Raw genomic sequence first — 25194 nt, 5'->3', positions numbered from 1 at the left:
CTACTACAACATATACATACATACACATATACATACATACATACACATATACATACATACATACACATATACATACATACATACACACACACATATATATATTCGACCACATCCCGAGGGAGGTGGGGGACATTGAGTCTGAATGGGCCATGTTCCGTGCCTCTATTGTTGAGGCAGCTGACCGGAGCTGTGGCCGTAAGGTGGTCGGTGCCTGTCGTGGCGGCAATCCCCGAACCCGCTGGTGGACACCGGCGGTGAAGGATGCCGTCATACTGAAGAAGGAGTCCTACCGGTCCCTTTTGTCCTGTGGGACCCTGGAGGCAACTGATAGATATCGGCAGGCCAAGCAGAATGCGGCTTTGGTGGTTGCTGAGGCAAAAACTCGGGCGTGGGAGGAGTTTGGGGAGGCCATGGAGAACGACTTTCGGACGGCTTCGAGGAGATTCTGGTCCACCATCCGGCGTCTCAGGAAGGGGAAGCAGTGCAGTGTCAACACTCTATATGGTGGGGATGGTGCGCTGCTGACCTCGACTCGGGACGTTGTGGGTTGGTGGGGGGAGTACTTCGAAGACCTAATCAATCCCATTAACATGCCTTCTAATGAGGAAGCAGAGCCTGGGGACTCAGAGGTGAGCTCCCCCATCTCTGGGACTGAGGTCACCGAGGTGGTCAAAAAACTCCTTGGTGGCAGGGCCCCGGGGGTGGATGAGATACGCCCGGAGTTCCTCAAGGCTCTGGATGTTATAGGACTGTCTTGGTTGACACACCTCTGCAACATCGCATGGACATCAGGGACAGTGCCTCTGGATTGGCAGACTGGGGTGGTGGTCCCCCTCTTTAAGAAGGGGGATCGGAGGGTGTGTTCCAACTACAGAGGGATCACACTCCTCAGCCTCCCTGGAAAAGTCTATTCAGGGGTCCTGGAGAGGAGGGTCCGTTGGATAGTCGAGCCTCGGATTCAGGAGGAACAGTGTGGTTTTCGTCCTGGTCGCGGAACAGTGGACCAGCTCTATACCCTTAGCAGGGTCCTGGAGGGTGCACGGGAGTTTGCCCAACCAGTCTACATGTGTTTTGTGGACTTGGAAAAGGCATTCGACCGTGTCCCTCGGGGAATCCTGTGGGGGGTACTCCGGGAGTATGGGGTACCGGACCCCCTGATAAGGGCTGTTCGGTCCCTGTACGAACATTGCCAGAGCGTGGTCCGCATTGCCGGCAGTAAGTCGAACCCGTTTCCAGTGAGTTGGACTCCGCCAGGGCTGCCCTTTGTCACCGATTCTGTTCATAACTTTTATGGACAGAATTTCTAGGCGCAGCCAGGGCGTTGAGGGGGTCCGGTTTGGTGGGCTCAGGATTGGGTCACTGCTTTTTGCAGATGATGTTGTCCTGTTTGCTTCATCAGGCTGTGATCTTCAGCTCTCTCTGGATCGGTTCGCAGCCGAGTGTGAAGCGGCTGGGATGAGAATCAGCACCTCCAAATCCGAGACCATGGTCCTCAGCTGGAAAAGGGTGGAGTGCCCTCTCAGGGTTGGTAGCGAGATCCTGCCCCAAGTGGAGGAGTTCAAGTATCTCGGGGTCTTGTTCACGAGTGAGGGAAGAATGGAGCGTGAGATCGACAGGCGGATTGGTGCGGCATCCGCAGTAATGTGGGCGTTGCATCGGTCTGTCATGGTGAAAAAGGAGCTGAGCCGCAAGGCGAAGCTCTCAATTTACCAGTCGATCTATGTTCCTACCCTCACCTATGGTCATGAGCTATGGGTAGTGACCAAAAGAACGAGATCGCGAATACAAGCGGCTGAAATGAGTTTCCTCCGCAGGGTGTCTGGGCTTTCCCTTAAAGATAGGGTGAGAAGCTCAGTCACCCGGGAGGGGCTCAGAGTAGAGCCGCTGCTCCTCCGCATCGAGAGAAGTCAGATGAGGTGGCTCGGGCATCTGATCAGGATGCCTCCCTGGTGAGGTGTTCCGGGCACGTCTAACCAGGAGGAGGCCCCGGGGAAGACCCAGAACACGTTGGAGGGACTATGTCTCTCGACTGGCCTGGGAACGCCTTCGGATTCTCCCGGAAGAGCTAGAAGAAGTGGCCGGGGAGAGGGAAGTCTGGGCATCTCTACTCAAGCTGCTGCCCCCGCGACCCGACCTCGATAAGCGGGAGACAATGGATGGATGGATGGAGATGATATATATATTATATATATATATATATATATATATATATTACACACACACACACACATTGCATACACACACACAGTGGAACCTCGGGTCACGAACGTCTCGGACCACGTACAAATCGGGTTACGTCCTCTTCATAAGTAGAAACGTGAGGCGGCTAAAGGGAGGAAAAAGAAAAGAAAGACAGAGGTTGTGGAGTGCGGAAGTAAGCAGCAAGCAGTTTTGGAAAGAACCGGTGTGAGCGAGCAAGCGCATGAGTACGTGCTCGGAGGCAGGCAGCTGGACAGTGCGCTCAAGCAGGGGTGGGGCAGAAGGAAGCGGTCACTCCAGCAAAACGATCAAGGAGATGGAGTGACCAGAAAAAGGACGGCTGGCTGCATAAGGCCGAGAAGGCAGCGGGGTTCACCAGTTAAAGAATGCATCGGGCTTGTTTTTAAAGAGACTGCTTCCAGCATTGTTTTAACCTCGTATTTAATGAAGACTTTTTTCTATTGAATTTTAACCTCCACTTCACTTCTGTTTTTCATCCATCCATCCATCCATTTTCCAACCCGCTGAATCTGTTTTTATGGGATTATTTATTTATTGAAGAATTCTGAAAGCAGTGTACTTTATTTAATTTGGACTTTGTTTTCGATTGTTGTTTTATTGATTTTAATAAAAGCACTTCGCACTTTTTGCACCATCCCCTGCTCCATTGTACAGTAGTGCCTCACTGTCGTGCTCATCGGTAACATTACCGACAGTGACGGGTTTAAAGGGCTCCCGGAAGCGAGATGGGAGCATGCAGCGAACCCACATCATCACAGATTTTACCTCAAAACTGTAATCTCTTCTCCACCCAGTTACTCCTCACTTCCTTCATGCCAGAACTCGACTCATGCAAGGTTAGTTTATGGTTAGTTTTTGTATTACAGATTTTTCAAATGTTCATTTTTTTTCCGGTGTTTAAAACTCATTAAAAAAAAAAAAAAGTGTTTACAGCGAGCGGTTCGTAAGGTTATAGCGTGAATTCTTGCAATGTTACTTTTCTCTGTTCAAGGTTTTCTCAGTGTTATTCAATGTTTTTACATTTAGTTTACTAATACGCTGTGCATTTTATGGTATGATCAACTATTTTTGTGCTTAAAAATCTTTAAAAAAATATATTTACATACAGTTTGTACGGTCTGGAATAGATTAATTGTATTTACATATAATCCTATGGGGGAAATTACTTCGGGTCACAACCAGAGTTTTGGAACGAATTACAGTCGTGACTACAAAAGTTAGGCAGGTTTCATTTCAAAATTCAAAGCGTAACGGTCATAACTGGAACCTCTTTTTTGTCTATATACAGTAATGGACGGCAGCTCGCTGGCCGTGGGAGGCGGGGTTGCGTATCGCGTCATCACGCCTCACACGTAATCACGTGAACTGACTGTGAAGGAGAAAGGATGGCCTTATATGGCGTTTGTTTATAAAACAGCGGACAGGCTGTGTAAAGGCAGCTTCACAAAAAAACAGATCCTTAAATTGTTATTGGTATATTTTCCCTCAGTTTAAAAAGGTTTTCTTTTCTTCTTAATAAAAATTTAAAAGCAGAACTTCGCCACTGCAAAGCGCGCCTAAGTTTATTGAAAAGAAACTAAACTTGCAGCGCCGCTATTCAATCATGCGCCGCTATTCAATGACACTTGCCTAACGCCTGACTTTATTGAAAAGAAACTAAACTTGCAGCGCCGCTATTCTATGAAACTTACCTAACGCCTGACTTTATTGAAAAGAAACTAAACTTGCAGTGCTGCTATTCAATGATGCGCCGCTATTCAATTACACTTGCCTTATGCCTGATGAGCCAAGAATTAGGGCGAAACACGTGTCGCGTGCTCTTTGCATTATTTGACAGTAAACTATTTTCAACCATTCTATGATCTGCTTCTCACAACTGAAGGCACCGTGGCTGATGTTAGCCGACTTGCTGGCCAACCATAAGCGTTACCTGGTAGGTAACCACCCATACAATCAGATTGTGATTCAGACTACAAATGCCGTGAATGTAATTACCCCGATCTACATACTAGAGAAAACCTCAATGAAGAAAAAACAGTGTGTAAGCATACATATTAACACATGTGCAATTAAACGTGTGCATTTACGGGGTGATTTCTCAGGCTTAAAAGCTTGTCTTTTATTAAAAAGGTAAATGCAAACTGTTTTCATTCTGAAGGGCACAAACCACGTTGGATTTCAGCCGTTAAAACGCGCAAAAATGTCGGTACACCAGATAAATAAGCGCAACATATTATCAGTTGCATTGTATGCTTACAATACATATAGAAATGTGTTAATCGTTAACTAATAGTATGGGATGGTGTTTTTCGACTCGCGCCTTGATTTAAACGATTCCATGTCTTGGTGGGTTTGCATAGCTTATTGTCAATATCTTTACACCTGTTTTTAAGACTTATTGACTGAAACGGGCTTTCACAAAAAAAGTTAGGGCTTTGCTACAGGATACACCCTCCACAAGTTAAGCAAGTAAAAATAAAAGTGTATATTTCTGTTTTATTTAAACCTTTTAAGTTTGTATGCATAGCCCCATTTGGCTGTTTTAGCTTTTTTTTCTTTCTTCAGTAATATTAAATCTCCTTAAAGAAAAAGAACATATGCATTTTACTTTTTTTGCATCTCTTTAGGAATATTTTAGTGTAAAAGGATAACCAGTATTTAAACCTTTTATGTTACTTTATAAAGTTATTTTACACAATGTTGAAAAATTAATAAGAAAGCTACATATTTTAGCAGCTGCTGCTTTAATTTTCAATGAAATGAAAAAAGCTCTCCAAGAGAAAACCTCAATGAAGAGGAAACAGTTTGCACTATCTAAAAAGGAGAAACCCTCATTTATAAAGGTTTGCTGCAGATGACTTGACTGAAAATAAATTAATACTTCCTATGTGTATAATACATATTTATCTATTTTACTTATGCCTTTATTCCAGCAACTTGCAACATCTGAGGTACAATTTGTTACATTACTTTTGTTTTTTGCAGCACAGGCAGGTGAAGTGACTTCCTCAGGGTCACACAGTGGTGTCAGTACCAGGATTTGAACTGACAAGCTCCGGGTTTGCTGAAATATTACTGAACAAAGAAAAAAAACGAAAACAGGCAAATGGGGCTATGCATACAAATGTCCATCCATCCATTATCCAACCCGCTATATCCTAAATACAGGAGCCAATAAGTAGATATGTATATATACAGTGTGTACACCTGATGAGCCCAGAATGAGGGCTAAACACGTGTCGTGTACTCTTTGCATTTATTTGACAGTAAACTATTTCAACCATTCTATGATCTGCTCCTCACAAACTGAGGGCACCGTGGCGGATGTTAGCAGATTGCTGGCCAACCACAAGCGTTACCTGGTAGGTAACCACCCATTCAATCAGATTGTGACACAGACTACGAATGCCGTGAAAATATATATATATATATATATATATATAATATATGTGTATATGTATATATATGTGTATATGTATATATACATATATGACAGCAACACTCATAACAATGACAACACAATTACATTGACAATCATGTTACGTTATTTTTAAAATGTTTCCTTTACTTTTTCATAACCTCTTTAACACACTACTTCTCTGCTGCGAAGCACGGGTATTTTGCTAGTATATATATATATATATATATACACATATATATATATATATATATATATACACACACACACACACACACACACACACACACACACACACACACACACATACATACAGTGCATCCGGAAAGTATTCACAGCGCACCACTTTTTCCACATTTTGTTATGTTACAGCCTTATTCCAAAATGGATTAAATTCATTTTCTTCCTCAGAATTCTACACACAACACCCCATAATGACAACGTGAAAAAAGTTTACTTGAGGTTTTTGCAAATTTATTAAAAATAAAAAAACTGAGAAATCCCATGTACATAAGTATTCACAGCCTTTCCTCAATACTTTGTCGATGCACCTTTGGCATCAATTTCAGCCTCAAGTCTTGATGAATATGATGCCACAAGCTTGGCACACCTATCCTTGGCCAGTTTCACCCATTCCTCTTTGCAGCACCTCTCAAGCTCCATCAGGTTGGATGGGAAGCGTCGGTGCACAGCCATTTTAAGATCTCTCCAGAGATGTTCAATCGGATTCAAGTCTGGGCTCTGGCTGGGCCACTCAAGGACATTCACAGAGTTGTCCTGAAGCCACTCCTTTGATATCTTGGCTGTGTGCTTAGGGTCTTTGTCCTGCTGAAAGATGAACCTTTGCCCCAGTCTGAGGTCAAGAGCGCTCTGGAGCAGGTTTTCATCCAGGATATCTCTGTACATTGATGCAGTCATCTTTCCCTTTATCCTGACTAGTCTCCCAGTCCCTGCCGCTGAAAAACATCCCCACAGCATGATGCTGCCACCACCATGCTTCACTGTAGGGATGGTATTGGCCTGGTGATGATCAGTGCCTGGTTTCCTCCAAACGTGATGCCTGGCATTCACACCAAAGAGTTCAATCTTTGTCTCATCAGACCAGAGAATTTTCTTTCTCATGGTCTGAGAGTCCTTCAGGTGCCTTTTGACAAATTCCAGGTGGGCTGCCATGTGCCTTTTACTAAGGAGTGGCTTCTGTCTGGCCACTCTACCATACAGGCCTGATTGGTGGATTGCTGCAGAGATGGTTGTCCTTCTGGAAGGTTCTCCTCTCTCCACAGAGGACCTCTGGAGCTCTGACAGAGTGACCATCGGGTTCTTGGTCACTTCCCTGACTAAGGCCTTCTCCCCCGATCGCTAAGTTTAGATGGCTGGCCCGATCTAGGAAGAGTCCTGGTGGTTTCGAACTTCTTCCAGTTATGGATGATGGAGGCCACTGTGCTCATTGGGACCTTCAAAGCAGCAGAAATTTTTCTGTAACCTTCCCCAGATTTGTGCCTCAAGATAGTCCTGTCTCGGAGGTCTACAGACAATTCCTTTGACTTCATGCTTGGTTTGTGCTCTGACATGAACTGTCAACTGTGGGACCTTATATAGACAGGTGTGTCTTTCCAAATCATGTCCAATGAACTGAATTTACCACAGGTGAACTCCAATTAAGCTGCAGAAACATCTCAAGGATGATCAGAGGAAACAGGATGCACCTGAGCTCAATTTTGAGCTTCATGGCAAAGGCTGTGAATACTTATGTACATGTGCTTTCTCAATTTTTTTTATTTTTAATAAATTTGCAAAAATTTCAAGTAAACTTTTTTCACGTTGTCATTATGGGGTGTTGTGTGTAGAATTCTGAAGAAAAAAATGAATTTAATCCATTTTGGAATAAGGCTGTAACATAAGAAAATGTGGAAAAAGTGATGCGCTGTGAATACTTTCCGGATGCACTGTACATACATATACACACTAGCTGATTACCCAGTGGCTTCGCTCGCTGAGTGCAAGGGAAAAAAATAAAATAGTCTATAAGTGATTAAACAGTAAAACATTAACATTTAAGAAGTAAAGATACATTGGGCATTACTGGAGTGGTTTCGGGTAAACTACATTTCAAAGGCGGTATAACACAACAGGTAAGTAGTACTAACAGCAGCTAAAATGTATTTGGATCATCTCTCGGTAGTAGATCCCTTGTGAAAGGCGCTACACGACCGCTGTGATATACAAATTACATTTTCTATGTGATGGTCCAAATTTCTGCCTGACAACCTTGCACTACGTGCCTGTGATTTAAGAGAAAAATAATTCTGATAAATGTGGACGCTGCCCTTTCGTGCTTAACGGGCAGAAGGTCGAAACAATTCCCAAGTCCAATACTTTACATGAAGAGGTCTGTACATCTTCTTAGATGTAAACTCTCCATCTTCTTAAAATAATTGATCACAAAAGCAACCTTGAATGTTACGGGGTTTTAGTGACCCGAACTCACCTTAAGTAAGTAGGAGAATAATAGGAGGAGGAAGAAGAAATAAGAGCTGAATGCATTTAGTGCATGTGTGTTTATATTTTATATACATACATACATACATACATACATACATACATACATACATACATACATACTGTGTGTGTGTGTGTGTATATATATATATATATATATATATATATATATAAATAAATAATATCCCTATGTGCGTCCAGGCGTTTTACGGAAATACAAACCAGTATTACTGCGAGAGGAAATTAAAGGTATACAATACAGTGACGCATATTACAGCCACATACAAGCCAGTATTACTGTCAGAGGAGATTAAAGGCATATTACCGATGCGCACGCCTTGTATTACCGCCAGAGAAAATTAAAGGTATATTACGGACGTACATGCCAGCGGACGTACAAGACGGTATTCTTCAATAAGGGCGCGCACAAAAAGGCGAGCCTCAAAAGGGCGACCTCAATTGGGCGCAGCGAATAAAGGCGCGCGTAAATAAAGATCTGCACCTTTGTTGCTCTTCACATATTCCAGAGCCATTTGAACTAAATTATCCACGATCACCTTTATTCGCTGCGCTCAATTGAGGTCGCGCTTTTCAAGCTCGCCTTTTTGTGCGTGCCCTTATTGAATAGAGCCATACAAGACAGTATTACTGTCACAGAAAATTAACGACACACAATACTAATGTTTATGCACTACTGTTCTAGCGCCCGTTATTGTAACGGGCTAAATGACTAGTAATATATATATTATATATAATATATATATTATATATATATATGATAGAGAGAGAGAGAGAGAGAGAGATAGTGGAACCTTGGTTTGCGAGTAACTTGGTTTACGAATGTTTTGCAAGACGAGCAAAAATTTTTTCATAAATTTTGACTTGATAAACAAGCGAGGTCTTGCAGTATATATGTATACTCTTTGTCTGCTTAGCGTCATGTGATCACAACTGAGCTGATGGTTCTTCTCTCTCTCTCTCGCTGCGGGATTGTGGGCAATCGTCTCCTATTCTCGGTCTGAGTCGGCGTGCCTCACTCATTTACTGCAGCATTAGCATTGTGACTGTGTGTGTGTGCGCGCGCGCATGTGTGTGTGTGCTGTGACGTGCGAGTCCCCGTCTTGCACCCTAAAACACGAAGCTGAGTCTCAGTACTTCAGCAACACCAGCTTTATTCAGCTTGAAACAGCAACAGCACGTTTATTTATTATAGCGGGATCTGCCACTCTCCTATACACAGACACAGCAGTCAGGCAGGGCCCTGCGCATTTATAATGTTCCTTGTATCACCCTTCGACGGCAGGCGCTTATAGCATGTCCGCGATCTTTTCGGATTCGCTTTTACGGTGAACTGCTACAGCGCTGGGAGACTGCGATTGCTTTGGGACGCTCTTCCACATGTCGTCCCGTTGGGTGCAATCCCACAAGAGTTTAGAAACTCACTCACACCAGCCATGATTCTTTTCAAAGGTAAAGTGCAGGTTAATTTGTTTTATGTATTTTTACTTTATATTTTGTATTAATCATTTTTATATGAATAGTTTTGGGTTGTGGAACAAATCATCTGAGTTTCCATTTTTTCTTATGGGGAAATTCACTTTGATATACGAGTGCTTTGGACTAGGAGCACATTTCCGGAACGAATTATGCTCGCAAATCGAGGTTCCACTGTATATATATATATATCATATATAGTGGAGCACAGCCCGGACACAGACAGGTAGACATTGTTTAAGCACCACAACACGTTTATTTAAAACTAATATATACAAGTAAGTGCACACACAACCCCAAAACTCCCCCAAAGTCCAGGCCTCACAATGCCTCTCTTTCTCTGGTCCGCCTCCACTCCTCTTTTCCAAGACATTGATGGCTGGAGTTGGGAGTGGAGAAGATGAATGGAGGGAGGCGGCCCCTTTTAAACCCATCTGGACGTGCTCCAGGTGCCTCCCGATGATCTTCCGCCGGCCCTTCCAAGTATGGCGGAAGTACTGGCTGTGCACCCGCAAGCACTCTGGGTGTCCCTGGTCTTCTTCCCCCCAGCACTTCCAGGTGTGGTGAAATTGCTGAGGGCCACGGCTCCTCAGGCATTGGGGCGCCCCCTGGTGGTGACCACGGGCCCCTATAGGGTTGAGCTTCAAAGCTCCATTCCTGTGGTCCCCAAAGCCACCAGGGCGGTCACCCCCTTGCAGTCTGGAGGAGGCGTAAGCCCTCCTCCGGTCCTTCTGGGCATCCCAGCTTGGTGCCACCCCCAGCCGCTTGCCACAATATAAAATAAAAACACACACACATTAAATGCAATCAGCTCTAATTTCGCCTCCATAAATCCAGTCTATTTAAGGTGGACAGGGATCTTCTGTTATCCTTTTATCACATGTGTGATCCAGTCTGTTATTACTTTTGGCTTTACTGCCTGGTGTAGTAGTTTGACAAATTAAAATTTAGAAAAAGCTCCAGCAGGCTACTAAATATGCAGCCAAAATTACTGGAGCTAATGTGGATGATTTGCTAAGTTTGTGTCAGAAGGCAGTTTTTTAAGAAACCAGAAATCATCTCAACTGATAACAGACACCCATTTCATATAGAAGTAAAACTTAGGGAGGATGGAAACTTTAACAACTCACAAAAACAACTCTAGAAATTCCTTTCTTCTCATTGCTATATGACTTTTTACTAAGGAATATCAAAAGTATTACAATTTTAGGGGTTTCCATGTGTATTATGCAGTCTCTACGTAAAAGCCTAGTGTAAAATCATTGGAAGCAGTTTACAAAATACGGCTTTCAAATTATATGAATATTTCAGAATTCTTATTAAACTTTTAATCTGTTGTCTCTATGCATATTTATTTTTTTGCTATTTTTGATACAGCGGAGAATGCAAATTTCACTCATTACCTTTTCTTTATCAGGAGACAAATTGTACAATACAGTAATCCCTCGCTATATCGCGCTTCGCCTTTCGCGGCTTCACTCTATCGCGGATTTTATATGTAAGCATATTTAAATATATATCGCGGATTTTTTGCTGGTTCGCGGATTTCTGCGGACAATGGGTCTTTTAATTTCTGGTACATGCTTCCTCAGTTGGTTTACCCAGTTGATTTCATACAAGGGACGCTATTGGCAGATGGCTGAGAAGCTACCCAACTTACTTTTCTCTCTCTCTTGCGCGGACTTTCTCTGATCCTGACGTAGGGGGGTTGAGCAGGGGGGCTGTTCGCACACCTAGACGATACGGACGCTCGTCTAAAAATGCTGAAAGATTATCTTCACGTTGCTACCTTCTGTGCAGCTGCTTTGTGAAGCGACATGCTGCACAGTGCTTCGCATACTTAAAAGCTCGAAGGGCACTGTTGTGATGTGAGATTTTACATATAACTTGATGAATATTTTGTACTGTATATCTTTATTTGTAATTTAGACAAAGCAGTGTAATTTAGTGTTTACCCCCCCCCCCCCCCCTTTAGGAATGGGTCTGTTTGAATTTTACGACAGGATTTGGGGGATGTGTGTTTTAAACCAGTTTGGCAAGTGTTTCCTTGCTAAAGTCATTTCTACCCCCGCAAATGGGCTAAGGTGTACTTTAACATATGGTTTGGGGGCAGGTGTTAAGATGTTCTATTTCCCCCATTGGTCTGAAGTATGGCTGTTTGGAATTGGCTTGGTTCAGAAGCATTTAAGTACCATGATGTGCTATTGGCTCGAGGGGTTGGACAGAACATCCATAAATGTATGTGTTTAACCTCAGTATCTCTCTCTTACCAACCAACATATGATGAAGTAGTATCTCTCTTGCTACCCTGAAGAGAACACAATGAACAGCACAGCTCAGCAGCCATTTTGAACAGACATGTGGCTGAAAGCTGAGCATCAATGATGCCTTAACTAGAGACATTTAAGTAACCAGAAGTCTGTGTGCCACCTGAACTACATATCATCATTTAATCAGGTTGTATGGTTGCCAATATTCAAATGTACTTTGCATTTTGTTATTATTTATGAATATTATCAATAATACTAATACATTGTTTAAACTGTAACTTAACTTCTGCTTGTCTTTTACTATTTCTAATTGCCTAAGGTTATAGATATAGAAGGGAAGGTGGGGATAAGTTATATACAATACCACCTTATAAACAGTGGTAAGTCTGTGAGATTAGGCATTCTAAGGCTACATATTAATAATACAATAGGGGAAAGTAGAGCAATATATATATTACTCTACCAAGACCAAACAATTGGCGTAGTCCGGCAGGATTTTGCGGTAACCATTGTTTTGCACCTTGTCAGACAAAACAGGCACGTATTGATTTTTGATTGTTTGTTTTTCTCTCTCTCTGCTCCTGACGGAGGGGGTGTGAGCTGCTGCCTTCATTGTAACTGCTTTGTGCCGCGGTGCTTTGCGTACTTAAAAGCCAAACAGCCCTATTGATTTGTTTGCTTTCCTCTCTCTTTCTGACAGTCTCTGCTCCTGACGCGCACTCCTTTGAAGAGGAAGATATGTTTGCATTCTTTTAATTGTGAGACGGAACTGTCATCTCTGTCTTGTTATGGAGCACAGTTTAAACTTTTGAAAAAAAGAGACAAATGTTTGTTTGCAGTGTTTGAATAACGTTCCTGTCTCTGTACAACCTCCTGTGTTTCTGTGCAAATCTGTGACCCAAGCATGACAATATAAAAATAACCATATAAACATATGGTTTCTACTTCGCGGATTTTCACCTTTCGCGGGGGTCTGGAACGCAACCCCCGCGATGGAGGAGGGATTACTGTATACTTAAGTTTGAGAATAGCATGGTTAACTGCTTGAGAAACAGAAATATAAATCTTGTTTTAAAATCAATTTATGTATAATCTGCTTTAGTATGTAGCTTGACACCAGTATCATAAATCATATGGAAGAGAAGACTTTAATTTTGTCACATTTATTATGTTTAATAATACAGCAATAAAGGTACAGTTTTTAATGATACACTAGTTCAAGCCTTTAAGTGGAAAAGGTACATTTACCACACACCACTTATAAAGTAATAAGACTAACAAAATTATACTGTGGTCTCTGTAAAACAAGGAAACCAATACTTACCTATTTAGAACTCTTGCAATTCCGAAGTCTCCTAATTGTATTGTTCCATCTTTGGTCAAAAAGATATTCTAGATTTAAAATTGTAGTCAAAGAAAAAACAATGTTTTACTGAAAATGAACATCATTCCTCCTAATTCTATGTTAAAGTGTTTGGCAGAACATCACATTATGGGAAAGGCAAAATAACTGGTATGTGTTTTATATGTTATTCATGTTTTTCAAAAGTAGGACACAAAAACCACAGAAATGCCAAACACATTAACAAAGTGCAGAATTCTACATGGTTGCCCTCACTCTCCACTATCTTCCCTCAATACTGAGCATCAGTATTGGCAGTCCAGTCAAATTTATCATCCAGCTGCACTCCCAGGTATTTATAGGTCTGCATCCTCTGCACACAGTCACCTCTGATGATCAGGAGGTCCGTGAGGGGCCTGGTCCTCCTAAAATCCACCACTAACTCCTTTGTTTTGCTGGTGTTCAGTTGTAGGTGGTTTGACTCCTCCTCCTGCCCACTCCTGATGCAGCCCATGATAGCAGTGTCGTCAGCGAACTTTTGCATGTGGCAGGACTCTGAGTTGTATTGGAAGTCCGATGTATATAGGCTGAACAGGACCGGAGAAAGTAAAGTCCCTTGCGGCGCTCCTGTGTTGCTGACCACAATGTCAGACCTGCAGTTCCCAAGATGCACATACGGAGGTCTGTCTGCAAGATAGTCCACGATCCATGCCACCAAGTATGAATCTACTCCCTTGAGTATGAACTTGTCCCTAAGGAGCAGAGGTTGGATGGTGTTGAAGGCGATAGAGAAGTCCAAAATTGACTACATTTTAATTAAAATGAAAAAATTAATTAATTAAAATTTGGGGGAATAAAACACTTCAGGGACCTTTAGTGTTTAAAAAGGACCCCAATTCTTATTTATAAAGAATTTTAAGTAAGACATAAATGTATAAAACAGTTTAACTTTCCAGAGTGCTAGCAATCTTATTCTCTAAATACTCAATGGCAGTGATTCTCAAATCATAGCATTTTTGTTCTTAAACAAAATACAGCTTGATTGTTTGCTTGAAGATAATCAGGCTATGTGGAATAGGTGCTTGCATTTTGATAGCACTTCTTTGCATTTTCAATCTGTATCGTCTCACAAAAGAAATAGGACACCAATTATACATATAACTTCTCAATGGTCTTTAGTTTTAACAAAATGTTTAGTGGATTTGTAACTAAACTTTCCTCATATAGTATGAAAGCGACATAAATGTGACTGAAAAACTCTAAAATTGTGAGAGTTGGCATGTTCCAGGTGTGCACTGTGACTAACTCTGTCCAGCTCACAAATAATTCTGGCCTTGTACCCACTGCAGAAAAGGCTCTAGTTCTCTGTGGCTGGATAAAGCAGGTGTACAAAGTGGATGGGAGGATGTAACTGATGGAGAGAGAAAAAAATTGTTGGGAGGTTTGTAAGAAATTCTGGAACTTAAAAACAAACTATGCAAGGAAATGCACATAATCCGGTTAGCATTTAATTAAGCTTTCACAATTAAGATATACTTTTCTCTGTGACAACTATTGGTTTATCAACTGGGAATATATTATAATATTCTTATAAATGGACTGGGGAAAAAATGTTAAACATTTTAAAACTTTATTCAGAGCATTTAACTTCTGGAAATGCTTTCTTTATGACAGACTGCTGTCACTGTCCTGCTCCACTGACAGACTGAGGAGATCGTTCCTTCCCCAAACTATGCGACTCTTCAATTCCACTCCAGGGGGTAAACGTTAACATAATTCAAAGTTATTGTCTGTTTTTACCTGCATTTTTATTATTCTTTAATGTTTTTTTTTGTTTTTGTTTTTTTTTTGGTATCAGTATGCTGCTGCTGGAGTATGTGAATTTCCCCTTGGGATTAATAAAGTATCTATCTATCTATGTACATTTGAAGGCTATACAAGGAACAAATGCATTCCATTTTTTACAAAATTTATGTTGTGTCTTATAAATATGTGAGCTTCAAAGCTACTTTGTAGTTTATGTAATAACATACATTTTTTGTCAACCACCCACTGCTGCAAAGGATAAAAAAATATTTAAAACAATCCTCCACTGTCTGTCTTCACACATGTATTTAATAGGCTTCTAACACATCAAGGAACTGTAAAACCATTTTCATAAGATTCTTTATTCATTGTAGAAGTAATGCTCAATATTGCACTGCATAAATTTAATGACAAACATATTAGATTTATGGACATTCTTATCAGAACTCGTTTTAACCATCAACTCTAAAGAATACTGTAACTGTACTGTACATTCTGCAATGTTCTGATTCTGGTCATATACAGTCATTTCAAGCTACACTTGTACTGGTCTTGAAATTCTCAAATAAAAATCAACAATTTTACTCCAGGACTGTTACTATAATCTCACCTATTAAAAAGTAACAGGTATCTTTAGAGAGAAATTCTGACTTATTATCAGTCTGGGTGTGCACGTGGCTAACTGATGTTTTAAGTCACTACACTTTCAAACATGTAACCAGTAATATGGTCTTTTAAGTATCCAAACTTAATTTCAACTAAGAGGTAGCATTCCTCCAACCAGAATTTCAACATAAGGTACAGTGCACTTGTGGCTAATACAAGATGCCATTCCAAATGAATTTTTTGTTTTGCTTGTTTTTTGCAGTATTTATAGGTTAAGGTTAGTTAATCCAACGGTTATGTTTGTTAGTCAGATGAACGTGAATATATTAACTAGTAGCCCAAGCAAATCTGAAGAAACGTACTAACTATGAATTGTGGGAGACAGCATTACAATGTTTAGATTAATTTTGATGTGCAATCACTGGATATGCCCACATTTTGATCAACCTTTGCAATGCACTGTCCATGGTCTTCAAGAAAGATTTAGGAACAATGTATTTAGTATCTTTTAGTAGTTTCCAAATTAGCTATCACAGACTATTTTTTTTTTAGAGTTCTTATTTATCCAAAAATCAGTCCCTGAGCATGTGCTTTCCCCCATTCCCCTTTGATTTCTAAAAAGTTTTTCACAAATTAGCAGTGGTAGATCCCTGCTTTAAAAAATTTGCACCAGTACACTTCATAAATTTTGGATAGGACTGATATCTTTTGAAAGGGTAGGCTAATGGATTAACTGAACCATTCAGGACACTTTCCAGCCTTCCAGTGGCAAGAAGCAATACCCCAAAAAGGCTCTCTTTGTAGAGTGTATACTGCTACTAAAATTAAGGTGATAAGGCATACCTTTCAATGATGTTCAAAGTATTTTGAGGGACTTAAAATGTTGGTTTACATAATTTGAGGTAAGAAAAGACAACACATGCCATTATCCTGCTTTCACCACCCTACCCAATACAAAACAGTATGGATTCATAGTTTCACCATAATCTGCCAACCTGTAAATGTAAATCAGCAGGAAAACGGATTCTTCAGATTAGCGGTTTGTATTCCTGCAACTGTACAATCCTATTTGTACTAAAAGGAGTGTAAGTGTGATATCACTCTTAATCTGACTGAATGTATCATCTGTCTGTTATTTTACATAAGTCATATCAGCATGTCAGTGTTTAATACTTGACTGAAGTTTTTAATAAAAAACACAGGACTGGGCTTGGGGCTTTCCTGGAACACCGTCTGGAGGTCAGCCAGACATGAATCATAGAACTATATCCCCCTCCTACACGCCCTCTCAAAGCAGCAACCAGCTAGATATATCCTGTATTTGCACAACAAAATCGCTACACAAGTTGCCGCGAAAATGTCAGGGGGGAAATAAATAAATAAATAAATAAATAAATAAATAATAGAACAGCGAATCAACATCAAATTTCTCGTGAATTTTCTCTTTTTCCGTAAAGCAGTTTTTGACTGACAAACATTCCTGTCCTCGATCATCCTCCCTATTCGCCTGATTTGGCTCACTGTAATTTTTACTGGTTCCCAAAAATCAAAACAGACCTGAAGGGAATACATTTTTCTCCAAAGGATGAAGTGAAAACAAAAAACGACAAGCCTGTTGAAGAGCCTCAAGCAAGAAGACTTCCAGCACTGTTTCAATCAATGGAAGATACGTATGGAGTGGTGTAGAGATCAGGAGGGGAGTATATAGGTGGTGGCAATGTTTAGAATGCTTTAATTCATCAATTTTTTTTTTTTTTTTTTTTTAACCACACGGTTATTTTTGTGTCTCACCTCCCAATTTCTTATTTTTTAGCATGTTTGTCCCACTTAAATGTTTCAGATCAATCAAATTTAAAATATTAGACAAAGATAACCCAAGTAAATACAAAATGCAGTTTTTAAGTGATGATTTTATTCATTAAGGAAAAAAACTATCCAAACCTACATGGCCCTGTGTGAAAAAGTCATTGCCCTGTAAACCTAATAACTGGATGTGCCACCCTTAGCAGCAACAACTGCAATCAAGCATTTGCAATAACTGTATATATGAGTCTTTCACATCTGTGTGGAGGAATTCTGCCCCACTCTCTGCAGAATTGTTTCAATTCAGCCACACAGGAGGGTATCCGAGCATAAACCGCTTTTTTTTTTTTTTTTTTAAAGTCATGCCACAGCATCTCAATTGGATTCAAGTCCAGACTTTGACTAGGCCACTCTAAAACCTTCATTTTGTTTTTTTAAGCCATTCAGAGGTGGATTTGCTTGTGTGTTTTGGATCATTATCCTGCTGCAGAACCCAAGTGCGCTTCAGCTTGCGGTCATGAACTGATGGCCGGGCATTCTCCTTCAGGATTTTTTGGTAGAGAGCAGAATTCATGGTTCCATCAATCACAGCAAGTCATCCAGGTCCCCAAAGCAGCCCCAGACCATCACACTACCACTACCATGTTCAACTGTTGGTATGATGTTCTTATTCTGAAATGCTCTGTTACTTTAATTCCAGATGTAACGGAATGCACACCTTCAAAAAAGTTCAACTTTTGTTTCGTCAGTGTTGGCGATCATTAAGATGTTTTTTGGCAAAAAGTGAGACAAGCCTTTCTGTTCTCTACCATGCATGCCATATTTGCCTAGTCTCTTTCTTATGGTTGAGTCATGAACACTGACCATAACTAAGTGAGGCCTGCAGTTCTTTAGATGTTGTTCTGGGTTCTTTTGTGACCTCTTGGATGAGTCGTTGCTGCACTCTTTGGGTAATTTTTGTAGGTCAGCCACTCCTAGGAAGGATCACCAGTGTTCCAAGTTTAGTCTATTTGTGGATAATGGCTCTCACCATGGTTCACTGGAGTCCCAAAGCTTTACAAATGGCTTTGTACCCTTTTCCAAAATGATAGATGTCTATTACTTGGTTTCTCATCTTTTCCTGAATTTTCTTTAGATCGCAGTATGATGTCTTCCTTTTTGGGATCTTTTGGCCTACAGTGATCCCTCGCTATATCGTGCTTCGCCTTTCGCGGCTTCACTCCATCGCGGATTTTATATGTAAGCATATTTAAATATATATCGCGGATTTTTCGCTGCTTCGCGGGTTTCTGCGGACAATGGGTCTTTTAATTTCTGGTACATGCTTCCTCAGTTGGTTTGCCCAGTTGATTTCATACAAGGGACGCTATTGGCAGATGGCTGAGAAGCTACCCAACTTACTTTCTCTCTCTCTCTCTCTCTCTTGCGCTGACGTAGGGGGGTGTGAGCAGGGGGGCTGTTCGCACACCTAGACGATAGGGACGTTTCTACCTTCTGTGTGCAGCTGCTTCCTGAAGGACATGCTGCACGGTGCTTCGCATACTTAAAAGCTCAAAGGGCACGTATTGATTTTTGACTTTGTTTTACTCTGGCTCTCTCTCTCTCTCTCTCTCTCTATTTCTCTTCTCCTGACGGAGGGGGTGTGAGCTGCCGCCTTCAACAGCTTTGTGCCGCGGTGCTTCGCATACTTAAAAGCAAACAGCCCTATTGATTTGTTTGCTTTACTCTCTGTCTTTCTGACAGACTCTGCTCCTGACGGGCACTCCTTTGAAGAGGAAAATATGTTTGCATTCTTTTAATTGTGAGACGGAACTGTCATCTCTGTCTTGTCATGGAGCACAGTTTAAACTTTTGAAAAAGAGACAAATGTTTGTTTGCAGTGTTTGAATAACGTTCCTGTCTCTCTACAACCTCCTGTGTTTCTGCGCAAATCTGTGACCCAAGCATGACAATATAAAAATAACCATATAAACATATGGTTTCTACTTCGCAGATTTTCTTATTTCGCGGGTGGCTCTGGAACGCAACCCCCGCGATGGAGGAGGGATTACTGTACTTCACTTTGTCTGACAGGTTCTATTTAAGTGATCTCTTGATTCAACAGGTCTGGCAGTAATGAGGCCTGGGTGTGGCTTGTGAAATTGAACTCAGCTTTCCAAATAAATAGATAGATAGATCTTTATTGTCATTGTCACTTTTACAAAGGAACAACGAAATTGAAGGTGCAATCAACTCAGTGTGAGGAATAAGGGTTAAAATGACAAAAAGACAGAATATAATAACAAACCGAATAGTAATAAATATACAAATTGCACTTGTTGACCTAAGGTATATATTGCACATTGGAAGAATAATATAGAGCAGTTTTATTTTGAGTTGAGGGCCATGATTGCTTTCGGATAAAAGCTGTTTTTAAGGCGGTTTGTCCTAGTTTTCATAGCTCTGTATCTCTTGCCCGATGGCAAAAGCTGGAAGAGGCAATGACCGGGATGTGATGAGTCCTGCGAAATGTCTATTGCTTTTTTGCGGCTTCGGGAGGTGTAGATTTGTTCCAGAGTGGGGAGGGTACAACCAATTGTTCTCTCCGCTATCCTGACGACCCTGTGTAGCGCTTTCTTTTCTGAGGAAGTGCAACTGCCGTACCACACACACAGTCCGTACGTGAGCACACTCTCAATGGAACAATGATAAAAAGCAAGGAGCAGATTTTTTGGGAGGTGGTTCTTTCTGAGAATTCTCAGAAAATACAGTCTCTGCTGTGCCTTCTTTAGCAGCTCCTTGGTGTTGGCACTCCAGGTCAGGTCATCCTCCAGCTCCATACCCAGAAACCTGAACACCGGGACCCTCTCCACACATGCCCCACCAATGGTGAGTGGCTGGATGTCAGTTTTGTTTTTCCTAAAGTCAATAACAAGCTCCTTTGTTTTTTTGTTGTTGAGGAGCAGGTTATTGTCTGGCGTAACTCCCCTGCTGCTCCAGGTGGGTCAGGGCAGCATGAAGGGCTGTGGCCACAGCATCCTCCGTGGATCTCTTTGCTTTGTAAGCAAACTGAAATGGGTCCAGGTCTGCTGGCAGGCAGGCGATGATATGACTCTGCACCAGTTTCTCAAAGCACTTCATGATGACAGATGTGAGTGCCACTGGGCGGAAATCATTCAGACTGTTCATGTTGGATTTTTTTGGCAGCGGAACAATGATTGAGGACTTGAGGCAGGATGGGACAGTGGCCTGGGACAGGGACTGGTTGAAAATCCTGGTGAAGATTCCGGCCAGTTGATCTGCACAGTCTTTCAGCACCCGTCCAGCCACACCGTCGGGTCCTGCAGCCTTCCTCGGGTTCACTTTCCTCATCACCCGCCTCACCTCACACACTTCCACTGTGAGTAAATTGCTGTTGTGAACAGGCTGTTGTGATGGAGCTGCTGTTGGTGTCGCCTCAAAGCGGGCAAAGAAGATGTTCAGCTCCTCTGCCAGAGAAGCGTCTCCCTCAGCAGCCAAGGAGTTGCTGGATTTGTAGCCGGTGATGTGCTGGACACCCTGCCACACCTGCCTGGTGTTGTTACTCCTCAGATGATCTTCTATCCTCCTTCTGTATGCTGCCTTGGCCTCTCGGATGCCTCTCTTCAGGTTCGCTCTGGCTACACTGTAAAGAGCCCCATCCCCAGACCTGAAAGCAGTATTCCTAGCTTTCAGCAGACTCTGGACATCCCTCGTCATCCAGGGCTTCCTGTTAGGATAAATCCTTATGCGTCTGTCCCTGGTGACGTTGTCCGTGCAGAACCTGATGTAATCCAGGACTGCAGTAGTGTGGTACTCCAAGTCTTGGTGATAGAAAACCTCCCAATCGGTTCTCTGGAAGCAGTCCTGCAACTGTTGGGAGGCCTCCTCGGGCCGTATGGTAACAGTTGTTGGGAGGCCTCCTCGGGCCATATGGTAACAGTGTGATTAACCATAGTTACTTCATGATTTAACAAGGGGGCCATTACTTTTTCACATAAGGCCATGTAGGTTTGGATAGTTTTTTTCCTTAATAAATAAAATCATAACTTAAAAACTGCATTTTGTGTTTACTTGGGTTATCTTTGTCTAATATTTAAATTTTCTTTGATGATCTGAAACATTTAATTATGACAAACATGCTAAAAAAATAAGAAAACAGGAAGGGGGCAAATACTTTTTCACAACACTGTATATATTATATATACACACTCACACACACACACACAATCATTTGTTTACCACTGACACGCCAAGAATACATTTATCATCCAGGACACTATAAAAAGATACATAAGCATAGACAAGTATGTAGTTTTAAAAGACATATGCCTACGCACCTGTGATTTTATGTCCCTGTGAAGAATTTTCCTATCATGAACATGCTTCAATGCCAAGCAGATCTGTACAAACCAATCTAAAATCTGTGATCATACAAAAAAAAATTATTTGCATACTGGAAAATACATATTGGAAAGTTAAGAGATGAAAATATCTGGAAAACATTTCTACTGTACCTATAGTACAGCATAAATTGTATTAAATTATAACATCATGACCACTTTAATAATGCTCTACTGCCAAAGATGTTTGGGGCATCCCCAGGACACAGAAAAGGAGGACCAGAAAATAACTTAGTTGAAAACTGTTATTCTAAAGTATAAAAATGTGATAACAATTTATTTCAATAAGCAATGCATAAAACATGGGTTTAGACAATCAACACACCAGTCTTCTAATTACAAACTATTGCACAAAACTACTAAAAGCCTAAAGTGCATTCCTGAGAATATTCACAGTATGTCAGAGGCACTTATGCCAAGGAGTAATTAAAGCTAAGCTTTTTATTTGCCAGATCGTAGTGTAGATACCCATGCATATTTTTAATATAGGTAGTTCCACTACACGTGCATGCATTGACCCTCTTAACTATGAACATTTTTAAAACTGTTTTCACCTTACTGATATTTAACCGGTCATATTTATTTTGAAATGGCGTTTGCTAGTGTTTCACAATTAATTGAATTAAAATTAATATCATAATTTTGCATCCATGTAATTACTAAACTGTAAAAGACCACAGTGTACTGAAAGTAATATACACTGGGTACAACTTGCTAAAAAGTTGTAGTGGATAGCAGCAAACTCTATAACTGAAAAGGCTCCATCCCCCACCCAATTTCCTCCAGTCAGTGCGTATTAAACATTTGAGCGAATACGGTATCACATTTCTACTCATTTATTAGACAAATACATAAAATAACAGTGCAAAGAAAGGGAGTGAAAAGAAGAAAATGAACAAAAGAGAAAATAGAAAGGTAAAATTGCCACTATCAATATACTATATGAGCTCAGTACCTGAAGCTTAATGACTAATTTATCATGAATCATTCAATCTTGCTGTCATTTTGTGTACTGCATCATTAGAGTAACAGCAGCAAATAGTGTTTAGGGAAGCACTGTGTACTCCATTTTATACATCTACTCGCTATGATACTCAGCTTTGCCTGGAAAATGTCCTAAGATATAGGGCCTCAGATCACTGAATGTGTCAGACGTACTATGAAATTAAAGAACTTTTCTGTATGTAATAATTGCAGAGTTCAGAGTTTTTACCAAAGGCTAACATTACTGTCAGGCAGTTTAGTGTAGTGGCTAAGGCTTTGGAACTAGGACTACAAAATCCAGAGATTGTGATTTTAAATCCTGCTACTAACATTATGTGACCAAGCAGCACAATATTTCACCTGCCTGTGCTCCAACTGGAAAAACAAATTAAATGTAAACAATTGCATCTAAAATATTGTAAGTCGCCTTGGATAAAGGCATCAGTCAACTAAGAATTAATGGCATTTGATCATTGCAGCTGCTTACTCTTGAACATGTGATATACAATTGTACATGAGTAAAACATTCCTACATTAGAGCAATTTCTGCTTTTCTTAGAGACTTAGCTTCTCTTGGTCATTGCAAAACAAACCTTTCCAAGAAATTGTATTGTTTAAAACAGAGAGGTGATCAGTAGAAATAATGTGAAATTTTAGCATCATCATTAGATATTGACTATTTTCCCTTGTTTATAATCGTTCACTCAAGTATTATTTTTTGCAATTTTCATCAACTGCCATTTTTTCTTCCATAGCTAGACTATAAAATTCTAATATTTGTATTTTTTTTTGCAAACAGCAATGACATTTACAGACTGCACATTTTGGCAGCCCATATAATAAAATGAATGTTTTTGATTTTGGAGTTGTTTTCTCTAGTGCCAGAAGTTGAAAAAAATAACTGCCAGTATAAGGTTTTGGAGGCATCTTAAAATGATTGTGTGTACCTGTCTAAAGTCCACATATGCAAATATATGTTAAAATTTGCTTATTGGATCATGGGGGGGGACAAATATTGAGTGGTAACACACACACACAAATAGTAAGGATGTATAAACATTCACTATAATGTTACTAGAATTGCACTCAATAGAATTATATACGTCCAACTATAAAACAGGAGGAAGAGAAACAAAAGTAAAAAGATGAAAAAAAAAGAAACTGAGCAGCATGAAGAAGTCATGAGGGCTACCTGCTGGTGGACAAAGAAGACCAAAGAAGCTAGTCCAACACCTACGTTTAGTCACCCTCAACATCGGCACACTCACTGATCGCACCTGCAAACTGGCTGACGTCCTCAAATGCAGACAAGTGGACATTGCCTGTATTCAAGAAACAAAATGGAAGGGAGCAAAAGTGAAAGAAATTGGCGAAGGCTACAAGCTTTACTACAACAGCCAAATAAGTCGAAATGGAGTAGCTATAGTCGCCAATGAACATCTGAAAGATGATGTAGTTGAAGCTGCCCTAATATCGGATTGGCTGATGTCCAGATCGAATCTGGATCAACAACCTTGCAAATAATCTCACCATACACGCTGCAGACCAGATGCCACGAGGAGGAAAAAAACTTTCTGGAATTCCATTGACAACCATCTACAAGCAGTAGGCATAGAAGAACACATCCTCCCTTGTTGGCAACGACTTAACACTAGAATTAACGAAGCCTACGAAAAAACTCGTAATCCCAGCCCACCTTAAATTCCTTTGCACCTCTCCATCAGCGTCTTTTGGGTTGTAAATGTGTCGATCAGCACCAAGGTTATTATAGTTAACGAAAACTAAAATCAAAATTGAAACTATTAAAAAAAAACATTTTCATAAACTGAAATAATTAACAAAACCGAAATGAAAAACTAAAACTAAACGAAACTATTAAAGTAGCTGGAAAGACTAACTGAAATAAAATAATAATTTACTAAAATATTTTTAGTTTTCGTTTTTGAATGAATATACTTGCCGTTAGTCTTTATACATTGTAAGTTTTAACTCTAAAACAGAAAGTCATCCACTACAACCCGTCCCTGCACATTTTCATCCAGTGAAAGGTGTCAGGTGACAGAGGGCGGCTATTCACACAGCATTTGCGGAGACAGAGCAAGCTGAGTGCGGGTGCATAAAGCATGAGAAATAGAAAGCGATTTACGTGCCGTCTTTCTTTGCGCTTGTTTTTGTCGAAGGATGTGCTAAAATGGACACTGTACCACAACTGAAATCAGAATGTGCTGTTCAACAAAAACATTACCGTATGGACAGAAAAATCATGAGTGAGTAACGTTTCAGTTTATTTCTCAGGTGACTGCTTTTCGTTGACAGCAATTCACCTGCCACATCATACAGGATACATTGTTT

General features: G+C 40.8%; 1 protein-coding gene across 2 annotated transcripts in view; it reads right to left on the bottom strand.

The window, feature by feature from the left end:
- The window catches only part of nek1 (NIMA-related kinase 1), a 331746-nt gene that overhangs the window by 269750 nt on the left and 36802 nt on the right, over positions 1 to 25194 (bottom strand). For both annotated transcript variants that reach the window (XM_051927638.1, XM_051927639.1), the window contains exons 5-6: positions 21796 to 21879; positions 13226 to 13293 (exon numbers count right to left, since the gene is read on the bottom strand). In XM_051927638.1, the coding sequence (XP_051783598.1) occupies positions 13226 to 13293; positions 21796 to 21879 (152 nt within the window). The remainder of the gene's footprint in view (positions 1 to 13225; positions 13294 to 21795; positions 21880 to 25194) is intronic.

The sequence above is a fragment of the Erpetoichthys calabaricus genome, chromosome 5 (genome assembly GCF_900747795.2).
Source record: "Erpetoichthys calabaricus chromosome 5, fErpCal1.3, whole genome shotgun sequence".
NCBI classification, from domain to species: Eukaryota; Metazoa; Chordata; class Cladistia; order Polypteriformes; family Polypteridae; genus Erpetoichthys; species Erpetoichthys calabaricus.
Note: the sequence above shows the minus strand (reverse complement) of the source record. Positions and strands in the feature narration are given on the sequence as shown.